Here is a 14,402-nt window from a genome sequence, read left to right on the forward strand (position 1 = left end):
TGACACTTAAGACTGGTCACGTTTGGGAATGTGATAGCATTATAGTCCCTCTGGCGAAATGTTCCATTAATGTGCACCCCTTGTACGCGCAAGCTCTCGGCTGCGCGTGCAAGGGGTACAAATGCACATCCGTTCATGTTAAATAGGCAGTAGGAGGCATGGCTTGCCGACGAGCTGGGAAAGGAGAGCCAAGTGGCTCTCCTGTAGTAAGCTCAGCGAGCCGCTCGCGCCAGTGGAGCCTTGGACTAAGGCACGAATGCCTACTTTTATTTTTGAAAAATAACGTTTCCTTCCTTTCTCCGGCTGCGTTGTAACTGCGCCTAGGTGAGGGCAAATCAAAACGCGCCAAGCTTCACGACGCGCTGGCTTGCCCACGAGGACTTCACAACTGGAAGAACCGCGCAGCGGTTTTCAATTGGGCAATAATGCTTTTTATTTTATACACTTATTTTACACAATCATGGCGTAGCGCCACCTCCTCCCCATTTGCTACGTAGTGGTGTACAAAATGACGTACCCACTAGGCCACACCTTTGTACGTGACGTGTGCAATGACGCACTCACTAGGCGCACCTTTATTAGCGCGATACCGTTAAAAGCCGCGTGTCGCAGAACATCCGGTGTCGGCGTCCCCCGTCCAGCGTCGACCATCCTTTAGCGAAAAATCATCTCGAACCACGCATACCCAACCACGCTTCTATCACCAAAGTTGCTCATACCTTGTCTTTCATTCTTTACAAAGTTATTCCTCAGAATTTTGAGAACAGCCCGCAAACAAATATTATAAAGAAGAAAAAAAAACACCGGCAGCACTCACCTTTTATGTTAGATCTTCTCAGACTTAAATATTAAGAGTGGGAAACAATAATCAGCGCAGGCAAGCGGCCGCATTTCTACCAGAAAGCTCGCCTTCGTTCATAGCGTTCACCGCCAGCGTTTCCCGGTAAACATTACGGTTACGTAAGCTGCAGTGGCCGGGAAGCGCGCAGAACAATCGGGGATCTTTGAAGGTTATCGCGTTCCACTTTTAAAGGCGAAGCTTAAGCGTCCTCCTAATTTTTAGTTAACTAGAATCATGGAGCCGCCATGGCATTCATCTCGCACCCCGGATGCCCACGTTCTATTCCCACCCAGAGCGAAATTTAGGGAATTTTCTCTTGAAAGGCATTATTTGCTTTCTTTACAGCAACCTCCCTGAGAAAATTTTCCGTAAAGGGGCACATAACGCTTTCGGATTAATAACGATGCTGTAAATGTAGAAAACAAGGAAGACGTGGAGCAGCTGCGCACGCCACGCGCATTCGACCTCGTTTTTCGCACGCGAAGCAGAGCCGTTGATTCCTGCCGCGTCGATCCCCCCCGAGTGCTTGTTTGTAGCGTTCCTGACTCTGGGAACGGTACAGTCGTTCGTATACCTCCACCTCGCAGCTGGCAGGAGCAATCTAGGACGGCGCATGGACGACCGAAGCTCATCATGGTTGCAGCTCATTTCCTACCGGTGAGGACAGCATCTGTTCCTTCGCTAGTTCAGTGGCTGAAGTGCCTGGGTATGCAGCCAGCCACGGGTAGAGTCAACAGGAGAGCGCTTTGCCGTCATTATTATCCTGCCTGGTTCAGTATCCTCAATACAGTGTGCTCATTGGCTGGCTGCGGTAAGGGAGTACTGCCACCGTGTAATACCGCCGTGCGGTGGTGCCGGTGGTAAGGGCAGCGTTCTCTCTTCCCTCTCATGACACCCAGCGCTTCGAGACTCTGTCGTTGATAAGATGACATCAGGTTAAAGACGGCGACGCTGTTTGAGACGCTGCGGGCCTCTGGGAAAGACTTACATGATTCACGCACCACATTCTCAATTCCTAGTCTCCTGCGAAGGCCCACGTCCGCATCAACTGGGGTATGAATCACCATCCAGCATTTTTTTAATGCGTTAGCATTCTTTCGGTACTCTACAAACCCTGCGGTGGTTATCTATGTATGTTTGTATATTCGTATGTGTGCTTATATCTACCCAGTTTTCCGCCTACCTGGGTCACTGGGTAGTTCGTGGTCTTAATGGGCCCCTCACCAGGCCCCATAGCAAATTTCGGTTATACGCTGCAGTTGCTAGGTGTCCTCCAAGAAGCGTTCTGCCGCAAAAACTTTTCAAATCGGCTCACTAGTAGCCGATATACAAATATTTAAAGGGCCCCTGAAACGGTTCGGACAAATTTTGTAGACGCGTAGGGTACAGCTTAAATAGAACATTCGCACCACAATTTAAGTGAAGCGTTACGTATTAATGGAGCTACAAGCGATTGGAAGTTACCCTCCTCCCCAGCCATGCTTTTCCTCCTCAACTCGTTCGCCGAGCGAGCGGGGCTAAGCTCCGCCTTTACTGGTCCTGCGTCACGATGCGACGTCACATCGTCCACTTCCGGTTGTTTGGAGCCCGCCCTCGCCCGCGCGAAACCTCTCCGCTAGCCGCTTGGCCGTCGACCCCAAGCGAGAGCTATCGAAGCAGCGTGCGTTGCGAGCATTCTGTCATAGCTCCGAACGTGTATCGTATTCCGGTAACCACAGGCAAGCTGGTCATTTCGGCGAATGACTGGAGGCATAAACTGAAGCTGATGAAGGAACTTTGGCGTAGACGTACGTGAGCGGCCTGATCGGTCTGCACGGTCCAGACACTTGTTGGCGCAGCGCTGAACCGGCCAAACAAAGCGCTAATATTGCTCTAACCAAATGTTAAACATTTTAAACATTGATAAAAACAACGTGTTGATGATTACACTCCTGCGAGAAATACGTACCAGCAGCAAAGAATACGCTTCGTTGCTGCTACTGCGTATGGTTGAGCTCCATGCCACCAGGTGGCTGCACCGTGCAGGCATTCACATTTTCCCTTCTGCTCATCTCATGGCTCATCCCGTTACGGCACAGTCAAGCGGCCAGACCCTGTCCCCTTGCGCTTGCGTTTGCCCTAATACCGGACTCGCGAAACGCTATTGCGTTAGTAATCTTCCGGTGTAAAGTGACGGCCACAAACGCGGGAGTCCTGGCGCCGATCGGATAGCGGCAGCCCGATGCGCAGCAGCCAGTTCGCTCGTACGCTGCCTTGCAGAGGGACACGATGTCGCAGCTTGACATATTGCCAGTCGCTACGTTTGCAGTCCACAAGGCAACAAAGTCGAATCATAGTGCTCGCGAAAAGACTGAGACCGACTCTGACCGCAGAGCTCTTGTCAAAATGGAGTACGTTGTAACACAAGCAGACGACACTTGCTCTGTGCCGGAAGTGCTTAAGTGTACTGAAAAATTGTTCTTGTGCATTCGCTTTATGTTACTTTCTTTTCATAAAAACAAATTAACTAACATTCCAACTATTACGAAGATCATTTGTTTACCATAAAGTTGGAAAAATTATCGATCACGCGCCCTAATCAGCCAATCGGATAGCTCGCCCCACTGACGTAATATGGGTGATTTCGGTCATATGGGTAGGGGCGGCTTAAAATTCCGCCGAGAAGTGCGCTGCGATCGGCAGCGATGTGCATTTTTAAAACCTTTTAATAAATTACACGCTTTACGCAGAGCACTTAGATGTGTCAATTAATGATCAGAAGGACCTACTCTAATGACTCAGTACGTTTGTAGAAAATCGTCAAGAGCGTTTCAGGGTCCCTTTAATGCCGCGAACCTATGTTTGCAGTAGGTGGGCTCCTCTGCCAAGCGAGACGCGCTCTCCACTCGTCCCGTCTTGCCTCCGCAAGCGAAATTCCTTCCCTGCGTTTTCCCATAGCGGACCTCGAGGATCGCGTAACGCATGCGTCATGGGCCCCGCCTTTACATTTTTTTCTTACTTTTTCTTTTGTGGCGCTGCGCATTTTCGCTGACGACGCTGACGGTGTTGCGCGCGACCTCTTGTGACTGTCTCGTTTCGCCCAGCGCACGATTTTGCGTGCTGTGCGCAAGGACACATGCAGAGCGGTACAATTCAATCAATTCAATTATGGGGTTTTACGTGCCAAAACCACTTTCTGATTATGAGGCACGCCGTAGTGGAGGACTCCGGAAATTTCGACCACCTGGGGTTCTTTAACGTGCACCTAAATCTAAGTACACGGGTGTTTTCGCATTTCGCCCCCATCGAAATGCGGCCGCCGTGGCCGGGATTCGATCCCGCGACCTCGTGCGCAGCAGCCTAACACCATAGCCACTGAGCAACCGCGGCGGGTCGGTACAATTCAGTGCTACAAGAATACTGAGGCAGAACAAGCGGATCGCAGAGCATGATGAAGGCGCCGGAACACGGTAGAATATGACATAGTTTCGGTACCCGCGCACGTGACCGCACGACCGTGTGAACAAGTAGATGAAGCGGAAGCACATCTCTCTTGCTTCGGTGCGAAGTAAAAGAAAAAAAACACGTAGACATTCCGTTTGTGTGTTTTATTATTTCTCTAAACTTCAATTCGTCAATTCAAGCAACAGATCACACAAATAACAGATGTTGCCTTCAATAATTCTCGAAGTCACGTGTCACCACGAGCAACGTCACACTGCGCACACGACTACGTAGAGCAGGGATGCGACTACGTCAGCGTCCGACTTGGAGCACGGCGGCCGCAAGTAGGACAGACGGCGTTCGGTATGAAATGTCAGACCTTTTCGCGGCGCGTAGCGATGTAATACTTCTCAGACACGCTCGTTAGCGCGCATCGTATGCTTTGCGCTTGTCAGCTCAAAATGGCCAGTCCTGGTAAGGGGCTCTTTAAAGTAGAAAGGTGGGCAAGTTGGTAGCATTCATAATGGTAAGAGCAGGAAAAAAAAAGAAACGATGGACGGGGTGAAAGACAGGACAGCGCTCGTTCTGTATGCTTTCACGCTGTCCGCCGTATTTTTCTTCGCGATATCATTACGAGTCCGTGGTCGGATGACTGGCGCATCGGACTGCTGTAATGAGGAAATAGGGTTCCAAACTAACGGTTGGACGAACATGGGTCAGTGCACATGCAGCAGTGTGGGCGTATACGTGCCGCTCTTCAACGAGCCTATTTCATGCCGACATGGATCACTGTAGGTGAGGGACTGGGTGCGTACCACTGCTCCAAGAAACTCTGAGGCCGATGGAGCACTGGGTATGCACCAGTCGGCCTGTGCTAGTCTCCACTGAACGTCTTTGCTGCCAACTTGGGTCACTGGGTATGTGCCAGTAGGTGTGTGCCATTTTCACGGGTATCAGAGACGATGGCGTGGAGGACTGGCTCGCCTTCTATGAAAGGGTAAGCAACCACAACAAGTGGGACGGTGCGACCAAACTGAACCACGCCAAATTCTATCTAAACGACGTTGCGAACTTGTGATACTGCAATCACGAACCCGACCTATCAACCCTGACGGCGTTCAAGACTGACTTCGCAGAGCTGTTTGAACGGCTTGGATCTCAGAAGCTTCGCGCCTAGCAACGTTTGCGGAACTAGCGCCGCAGAGCGCTGAGACTTCGAGCACGCCATCAATCCCTGCAAGCGTGTCGATGCAACAACGGTAGAACGCGACAAGATGGGCATATTGTAAAGAGGGTTCACTAAGATGCCTTTCAGTTGCTGTTGGAAAAGAACCACTGCACTGTGTCTAATGTAGTGAACCTCTGCAAGAGCTATGATGATTTGCGCAAGCAGTGGCTCCCCACGAGCAATTAACTGGTAGGCTTTCTCTCTGGCTTGATGGTTGCCGCCGAGGACTTCGCTGACGGGGCAGAATAAACAGTTGTTTGCAAAGAGGTGGCCCGCCAACTTTCATTGGTGCCTCGGATGCACGAGAAATCCCACTCTTCGTTGACGCCCATGCTTCAGCATGCCATCCAGGACCAAGTCGCTGAGTCCATTGCCCCTGCCTTTCACAACACTCCTATTGCTGCAGCACTCATCTATGCGCAGGCCGCCATGATGCTCGCAACGCTGACCCGTGCCACGTTTCATGCATCAACGTGGACGTCATCGTCTCCCGCCCAGATAGTGCCACAGTATCCCCCCGTGCAAAACCCACGGAGCACGCTAGACAACTGGCCGATTTGTTTGCATAATTGCTGGCCACGTGGCGCGTTTCTGCCGGTGCCGGATGCCACCAACTGCTCGTTCCTAGCAACCGATATTCAACTACCCACCAAGACAACTTCAGCGCCTCGCTTCAGCGGATCTGCCTTTCGATTTCATGGGCCCACTCGACGGACCGGCTTCTGTATTTTAGACAGCGTGCTTCCCAAAATATATACGGGCAGCGTGCTGAGCACGAGGTCGCTGGTTTGATTTCTGCTCGCGGCTATGGGTTTTCGATGGGTGTGCCAATGCACTTCAAGAAGTCGAATTTGGGGTTAGCTGATACTTGGAAGTGATCCCGATTAATGCATTAATTATGCCCTCCCATATGACGTACCCCATCCACTGGCTAGCTTCACGATGTGAATCTCACAATCTGATTTTGAACGCAGCTCGCTCAACGTACCTGGCTGCCCTTCCGACCAACCACTGGTGCGCAGAATGCCGAAGGCGGACTGCCGATCAGCGTCTGTACGCTGCCGTCCCCTGCTGTACCTGGTGACCGCCGCCATTAATCTCGTCCAGCGCCCGCCTCACTTGCTGCAGCGCTGCCTCCCCAGGCGATATGCCAGGGACGTCTGGAAAGCCATGCTCATACTGGCCGCCTTCTTCTTGGCACTCCTAGCCACGCGCAGGAATCTCATGGTGCGTGTACGTTTGTTTATGGTTCCCAATGATTAGCATAGCATCCTTGTTATCAACGTCAGACGACTGCTGTTTGCTCCAGGATGAACGCATCTCTTAGGTCTCTCCCGGTTGTCATTTTATTGCGCCGGCGAACTATTTCTGTCTTAGAAAATATTGCAAATCTGCTTACTCCACTGAATTCACTACCATCCGTACTGCTTTCTCGATCCCTTGCCTTGTCACCCATTCAGTTAACTTTAAGAAGCGCCAGTTATTAAGGCGAATGTCTTATATGCCCCGTGAAGCGAAAAAATCCGCCGTCCGTTTTCATCATCCGATGGTACCAAAAGCCGCGTGACCAAGTGATGATCTGATGTTCCAGGCGTTGGATCTGCTGCGGCACGCTGCGGAATCCCACGGTGAACAGCCATGGCGTTGTAGGGATGCCATTACGCGCACTCCTCTAAAAAAACCGCCTTCGCACACTCAGAAAATTGAATTAAGGTGGATTAATGTGAATCAAGGTGCAAATAAGTAGAATAATATGGATTAAGGTGGATTAAAGTGGATTACGGTGAATTAAGTTTGGTACATATGCGAGCAAGTTGAATTAAGGTAGATCTTTATTGTACGATGATAACTTAGAGAAGTCATTATGATTTTGCATTCAAATTACGTATGTATACAAGCCTCCCACATAACTACGATACATAGACGACATAATCATAATGTGGGGACATGATCAAGACAGTCTAGATAGCATTTCTAAACTCTTTTCATCCAACAATAAAATTCACATCAGAATCCTCAACTGACTGCATAAACTTTCTGGACAGAACAATATACATTGACAATGGGGCGCTAAAGACAACGCTCTATAGTAAACCTTTCGACAAACAACAGTACCTAGAATATACGAGCCACCATCCCAGACATTGCAAACAAGGGATCTTTAAAGGCCAATTAAGCCACGCGAATACATCGCATTTGCGTTGAAAATCAAGACTACATAGACAGACTCGATCACTTTGAAGAAACCCTATCAAACAGGAACCACCCAAACAGTGACCCTCAAGAAGCCTACACCGCTGCAACCAAACTTGATCGAACGGAGGTCATCAAGCCCCACCCGAGGATCACAAGAACAACAGCGCCTCTTCCTACTACTAAATTCTCAAACGCACTCCCAAACGCGAATAACATTCTCAGGAAATACTACCCAGTTCTCACCAGCAACCAGAAACTTGATAAGATTTTTCCCGACCCGCCCAGAGTAGCCTACAGACGCAACACTAACATTAAAGATATTCTTGTGCATGCCAAACTAAGAATGAAGACGAAGTTGGGAACCGGTCCCTGTGGCCGCCCCAGGTGCTCTACATGCAAACACATTCAATCTACTACTACAGTAAAAAGTACAGCGTCGAATTACGCACACAAGGTAACTTCGGCTTTCACCTGCACATTAAGCAACGTAGTCTACTGCGTAGAATGTGCCGCTTATAGCAAACAATACATAGATGAGACTGGACAATAAATTCATACAAGACTCAACGGTCACCGCACGGAGACAAAACACAATTTATTTAAAGCAGTAGCCAGCCACTTTAATGAACATGGTCATATATTTGACAAAGCAAGGTTCTATATACTACAAACAAATTTCCGTTCATCTCGCGAAAGGAAATATACGGAATTATACCTCATACACAAGTTAAATTGGCTAGACCCAGCGGGGATTATTTTGACATGTGGCAACTTAGAATCTTTAAAAGCGGCAACTTAAATCTGAAATTTTCATATCGTCAACCAAGACACAAAACACATTATGCCACCAGATAAGCTTAATTCTTAACCTCGCCTATTCCTCCATTTCAAAAATTCTTTCCTGCCTACTACTGAATTTATTATACTCTTTCATGTTTTTACGTTTACATCAACTGTACGACGTCCTTTTCCCATGTACACCTGCCGCCACCCGCTTCTGCGCACGTGACCCTACTATTTGTTATTCCGGTTTCGGTCCCCCCCCCTCTCATTTCTTGTTTTTTTCAGTTTTTTATTATATGTATTTTGACACACCCTAACCAGCATATTCCGAAGTCCCAGACGTCAGTATACCTTTTTCTGCGCCTCAGACACACAGGGTATCGCCATTTCCGTATACCGCCGTAACGACACCTACGTTGAGCTACGGGGGCTATCGCCCCTTCAAAGACTATGCCGCTGCCTTCCAGTTACCCCGCCGCAGACTCCTTGTCGCCATATTAACTACTTCAAAATTGCTCGACGCATTGCTGCTATGCCACTCAAGTCACTTTTTCAACTCATGTTTTTTTTTGGAGGGGGTCTTTTTTTGGGTGTTTTTTTGTGTTACTTGCGCACTGACCGCCTGACCGGCTCTCCTAATGCCACAAAACCATGCCGCCAACGACACCCCTGAATGCTCCCTAACCTCTCGCTTCCCCCAACGCCCTCCCATGCCCCCTTCTCTTTCTTGTTGTTCTTTCTCCTTTTTTCCCGCTTGGTGTCCCCCCTCCCTTTTCTCTATACTTTTCTTTTCTCCCCGCCTTCCCACTCTCCTGCTCTTGTCCCCTCGTCTTGGGAATGACGCTCACAGTCGTCAGGCGACAGCGCTAATTACCTCTGAAGTCTCTCCCTTGATAGCCAAGCGCCACCGACAACAACCCGCCGTGGTTGCTCAGTGGCTATGGTGTTGGGCTGCTGAGCACGAGGTCGCGAGATCGAATCCCGGCCGCGGCGGCCGCATTTCGATGGGGGCGAAATGCGAAAACGCCCGTGTACTTAGATTTAGGTGCACGTTAAAGAACCCCAGGTAGTCTGAATTTCCGGAGTCCTCCACTACGGCGTGCCTCATAATCATAAAGTGGTTTTGGCACGTTAAAACCCATAATCCACAGACAACAAACGCACGTGACGTCACTGCGCTAAGTCTTCAAAACTAACATGCCGAGGCCGCCTTTGACGAAGATAGGCGTTCCTATCGAAACGATGGCCAGCCTTTCTGAGGCACCTTATCGATGTTTACAAACTTTATGCCACAGTGTGGATACTTAAGTGATTGTCAACCTTTTTATGACCTTAATTGCAGCACCAAAGATACTAAGGTTACTGTCAGAATGCGCCCATTCGGTGCGGTATAGAAAAAATATTACAGGGTCTCTTAAGCTCTCTCTTAAGAGGTGAACGGCGAAGGCCTACTCTCCGTTATCTTATCATTCACCTCTTTCTCTTTGCCTCTCCTCTTTCTCTTCTTTCTTTAGTCATAACTGCTTACTACTAAGCTTATTTAGTCATTTGTCATCATATGTGGTCATTACAAGCCTTCGTTAGACATGGTCAAAGTTATTAGTAGTCATTACAAGTAATTTCAGTCATTATTATTCATTACTGGTCATTGCTAAGCATATTTAGTTATTTCCAATCCATTGTAGTCGTTACAATTCGTCGTTAGAGATATCGATCATTTCGTAGTCATTAGTAGTCATTACAAGCCATTTCAGTCATTATTGGTCATTACTGCTCACTAGTAAGCATATTGAGTCATTTGTAATCAATTGTGGTCATTACAAGCCGTCGTTAGACATATTGGTCATTTCGTAGTCATTAAACGTCATAAGTAGTCATTTTAGTCATTATTGCTTATTGCTAGACATATCTAGTCATTTCTAATGAATTGTGGGCATTACAAGCCATCGTTAGACATATTGGTAATTTCGGAGTCATTCATCATTAGTAGTCATTGCAAGTCATTAGTAGTCATTATTAGTCATTATTAACTTCTACCCATCTCTAGCATCACGTTTTCGTTCACCAACTGTCACTATTAATAATTTTTCATTCTTTAAGCTGTCTTTAATCTGTCTTCATGTGGCGTGATGACGCTTCGGCGGAAAGTTCGGCGGTCAGGTCTGCTGGCACAAACTTCACCATGAGCATAGAAAGGCTTTCGCCTTAAAAGTTGGCAGTTTCTCCCGAAGAGCGAAGCGTTGACAGTTTCATCAAGGTGCAGCATTATCAAGCAGGTTGCGCTCAAACTCCTCGGGTGGTGTTCTTACTATACGAGGGTCAGACATCTTGGCGAGCGCTGCACGCAAGGCTACTGCCGCTGGACAGAAGGAACAGTACTCTGGCAGCTACCAGGCGCCTCACAATGCTGACCTGATGAGGAGCGCCGTTAGTGACGGCGTCGCAGCTCGGAAACCGCGCGACGCCGTCACACCTCGGAAGCACCGCTCAGACCAGCGGACATACAGAGCAGCTCAACAGGAACGCTCGTGTGCATGCAGGGACATGAAATCTTTTTCGAACACGCTGTGCGTGTCCGAAAAAAATGGCTGTGGCTTAGCTAAGGTTAAGCCCAGGATGCGAAGCATACTAGCCTTTATTTTAACGCGACAGCGTTAAGGAGCTCGTGTCGTGTTAAGGTGTCGGCTCAGGCGTGCGGCGCTTGCTCAGGCGCACATTTCGTTGTTGCGCCGAACGCTGCGTTGCTCGACGCTCACCGCGTCCGATGCGGGGCGCGTAGTCGCTGCGCCGTAGCAAAGCCACCTAGAAACAGCCTGTAGCACGCCGCAACTTTCGCTTCTCATTCCAACGAGCAGCTCTGTCTCCAGGAGGCATCTCACCTCGTGAGTGTCTAGCAGAGGCAAGCGCAGCTGCTTATATACTGCCGCGACGCCGCGAGCGACGGCGCGAGTTGGAGCCCCGTTTCTCCCCTGTCGTGACGTCATGGTGTCACGTGGACAGCCTTGAAGGCGACGCCGCGAGCAACGGCGCGAGTTGGAGCCCCGTTTCTCCTCTGTCGTGACGTCATGGTGTCACGTGGTATTGAAGGCGACACCGCCGCGCCTGAGGGGCTGGGTTGAGCTCTAGTAATATGCTTCGCATAAAAAGATTTTGCGCTGTTGTTGTACACATCTTTCAGAACGATCGCATTTCGGCGTCGCCTTCGTTTAGTATAACACTTGCCACAGTTAAATGCCTTGTTTTTAAGAAAAGCTGCAAATTTGCCTGTGCTTATCGGGATGCGAGCTGCTGCCACGATGGCGCAAGCATAACTTCTGTTAGTACCGGCCGTCATCTGCACAAATCAGCGTTTCAGGGAGGGTTGCAGCGTGTTTCCCGCTCCTGGAACAGGGGAATTCTCTGCCTGATACAGAAAACACACAATGGCTGCGTCTACGGTGGCGGCTAGAATCCACCTTGAGCGCTCGTTTATTTTAGCAACATAATTTACGCAAAACACCCTGCAATTATTTTTCACCCTTCCCCGAGTCACGCATGCGCATTGAAAGATAATTCGGGCGCCATGCACAGCGCGACACACCATGTGCTGCGTCGTAGCAGCATAGCCCATACAAATTGAAAGATTCAAAGCACCGACAGCGTCACCACTACAGATGTCAATGGTCTGTCTGTATATGGATTTACCTGATGTTTGTCAGAGACTGTGCTATATACTACAGACGGTCAAGAGGAAAAAAAATGTAATCCGGCTTTGACTTGCACGCAGCAATACAAAAAGAACACAATACGGCTCTCTCAGAAAGCTTTGCAGTTGAAAAAAAAAGGCGCAGTTTCGCCCGATACGCGAGGCGCTATAGGAGAACATTAGACAAATACATGAAGTGGGTCTCGTAGTTTAGTCGACAATATAAATTACAGTAAAAGCTTCTCTACCAGTTAAATTAACACGCATAGTGTCACGCAAGCACAGGTTAACATTAACATGCCTCACTCGATGATCGCGAACACTTGCGGTCACAATGGTGGCGCGATTAAGAGCGCCGGCAGTGGGTAGCGAACGCTCTTTGCGGCCTCTCGCTTCACGTCTCAGAAATATAAGATTACGTGGCCTCCAGTACATCAAGCCTGCAGCCATCTCGGCTCGACCACCGTATGCATCCAACGCAGATTACTTCCAGCATATGGTGCGCGGGCATGGCGCGGCGGGCGTATGAGCTCTGCCGCGTCATGCATAGCTACGGCCGAGCTAGGGGAGGAGACGGGCGCTCACCCAGCCTAGATAGCATCCTATATAGCCTCATAGACAGCGCAAGGCCGGTGCACTTCGATACGTGACGTCATGCGACCTTGCCCGACTGCCACAGAATCTAACAGGGACGCTCCCGAATAAGGTGCGGTGACTTTGACGTTACCGCTTTCGCCACGCAGGGCTTGGGAATCGAAATTTCGATCCAAGTAGCATGACGTCATGAAGCAGAGTGCACAGGTCTGCTGTCTAGGAGGCGCTGGGTCCCTTGTCCCCTCCCCTTTTGCATGCGCTTGATCAAGCGACCTCCAGCATTGGGCACGCTGGAAGACGGCAAGCCACCATCCTCCTCGGCTCATCCTCGCGCGCTTCCACAGCACGCGGTGGGCGGGGCTCTATCTTATAGCAGTTGGGCCTAATACGGACCATCACGGCGATGTCGGCGGTGACAACGATGGTGAAAGTTCACCTGCAGCGTCCGAACAATTGCCATCGCAATACAACTTCACCTTCGTCCGGGGAACAAAATTGGGGCCAGCACCTTTCCGTGGTGGGCGCTCTACCATCTGTGTTTACCAAGAGGCTATCACTCACATAGGAAAGCCGAACTAATTTCATTTCATTTCATTTCATTTATTTACCTTAAAGACCCCACAAGGGGGTATTACATAAGGGGTGGGTGTACATAAAAATATAACACTCAAATTTGTGACAACAGGTACTCAGTCACATTGGTAGAAAAGGATGATGGACAGGTGAGAACGACGATATTGCGAGGAAGGCTGTTCCAGTATTTGGCTGCACGAGGAAAAAAAGATGCTGAAAAATTAACAGTTCTTGTACGTGTACGGGAAACTTGCAGTTGGTGACCAGTGCGAGGAGATATGTATGCGGGTGGTGTTATGTAAGGGGCACTGTTAAGTGATGAATGGTAAAGCTTATAAAATAGACAAAGTGTTGCTATGCGTCGGCGGAGGGATAAAGCTTGCAGCCCAGATTCCGCTTTGAGGGCGGTAACACTGATTTTGTGAGAATAAGATGAGTGAATGAATCTGGCGGCACGATTTTGGACCGCTTCAAGGTCATCTACGAGGCATGCTTGATGTGGGGACCATATGGGTGACGCATACTCTAGTTTTGAACGGATAAGTGACTTATAGGCTAGTAATTTGACGTGTTGGGGAGCGTTGCGAAGGTGACGTTTCAGAAAACCGAGAGTTCTATTTGCCGATGATATGATGTTTGTAGTATGTGCATGCCATGAGAGATCATTGGACAAAGTAACGCCTAAGTATTTGAACGATGTTATTGCTTGTATAGGTTCGTTAGCAATTATGTACGGGAATGTAACGGGGTGCTTTTGGCGAGTAATGGAAAGAAGTTTACATTTAGTCGGGTTAAGGGTCATTAGCCAGCGGTCGCACCATTCCTGGACACGGTCTAGATCATGCTGAAGTTTTGCTGCGTCACAATGATTAGAAATTGATCGGTAAATTACACAGTCGTCAGCGAACATTCGGATTTGGCAAGACAAGTGTTGAGGCAAGTCGTTAATATATATTAGAAATAGGAGAGGACCGAGAACAGAACCTTGGGGTACACCAGATGTTACAGGAACAGGGTCGGAGGTATGATTATTAACAAGTACGTGTTGGGACCGGTTAGACAAGAATTCTTTGATCCAA

General features: G+C 49.0%; 1 protein-coding gene across 1 annotated transcript in view; it reads left to right on the top strand.

Annotated features, from left to right (window-relative positions):
• Nucleotides 1–1,300: 1,300 nt before the first annotated feature.
• Nucleotides 1,301–14,402, top strand: part of LOC135908081 (beta-hexosaminidase subunit beta-like) — a 126,059-nt gene continuing 112,957 nt past the window's right edge. Inside the window, exons 1-2 of the mRNA XM_065439827.1 lie at nucleotides 1,301–1,498; nucleotides 6,467–6,719. Of these exons, the coding sequence (XP_065295899.1) occupies nucleotides 1,455–1,498; nucleotides 6,467–6,719 (297 nt within the window). The 5' untranslated portion in view covers nucleotides 1,301–1,454. The remainder of the gene's footprint in view (nucleotides 1,499–6,466; nucleotides 6,720–14,402) is intronic.

This window comes from Dermacentor albipictus, chromosome 5, assembly GCF_038994185.2.
Source record: "Dermacentor albipictus isolate Rhodes 1998 colony chromosome 5, USDA_Dalb.pri_finalv2, whole genome shotgun sequence".
Taxonomy (NCBI): Eukaryota; Metazoa; Arthropoda; class Arachnida; order Ixodida; family Ixodidae; genus Dermacentor; species Dermacentor albipictus.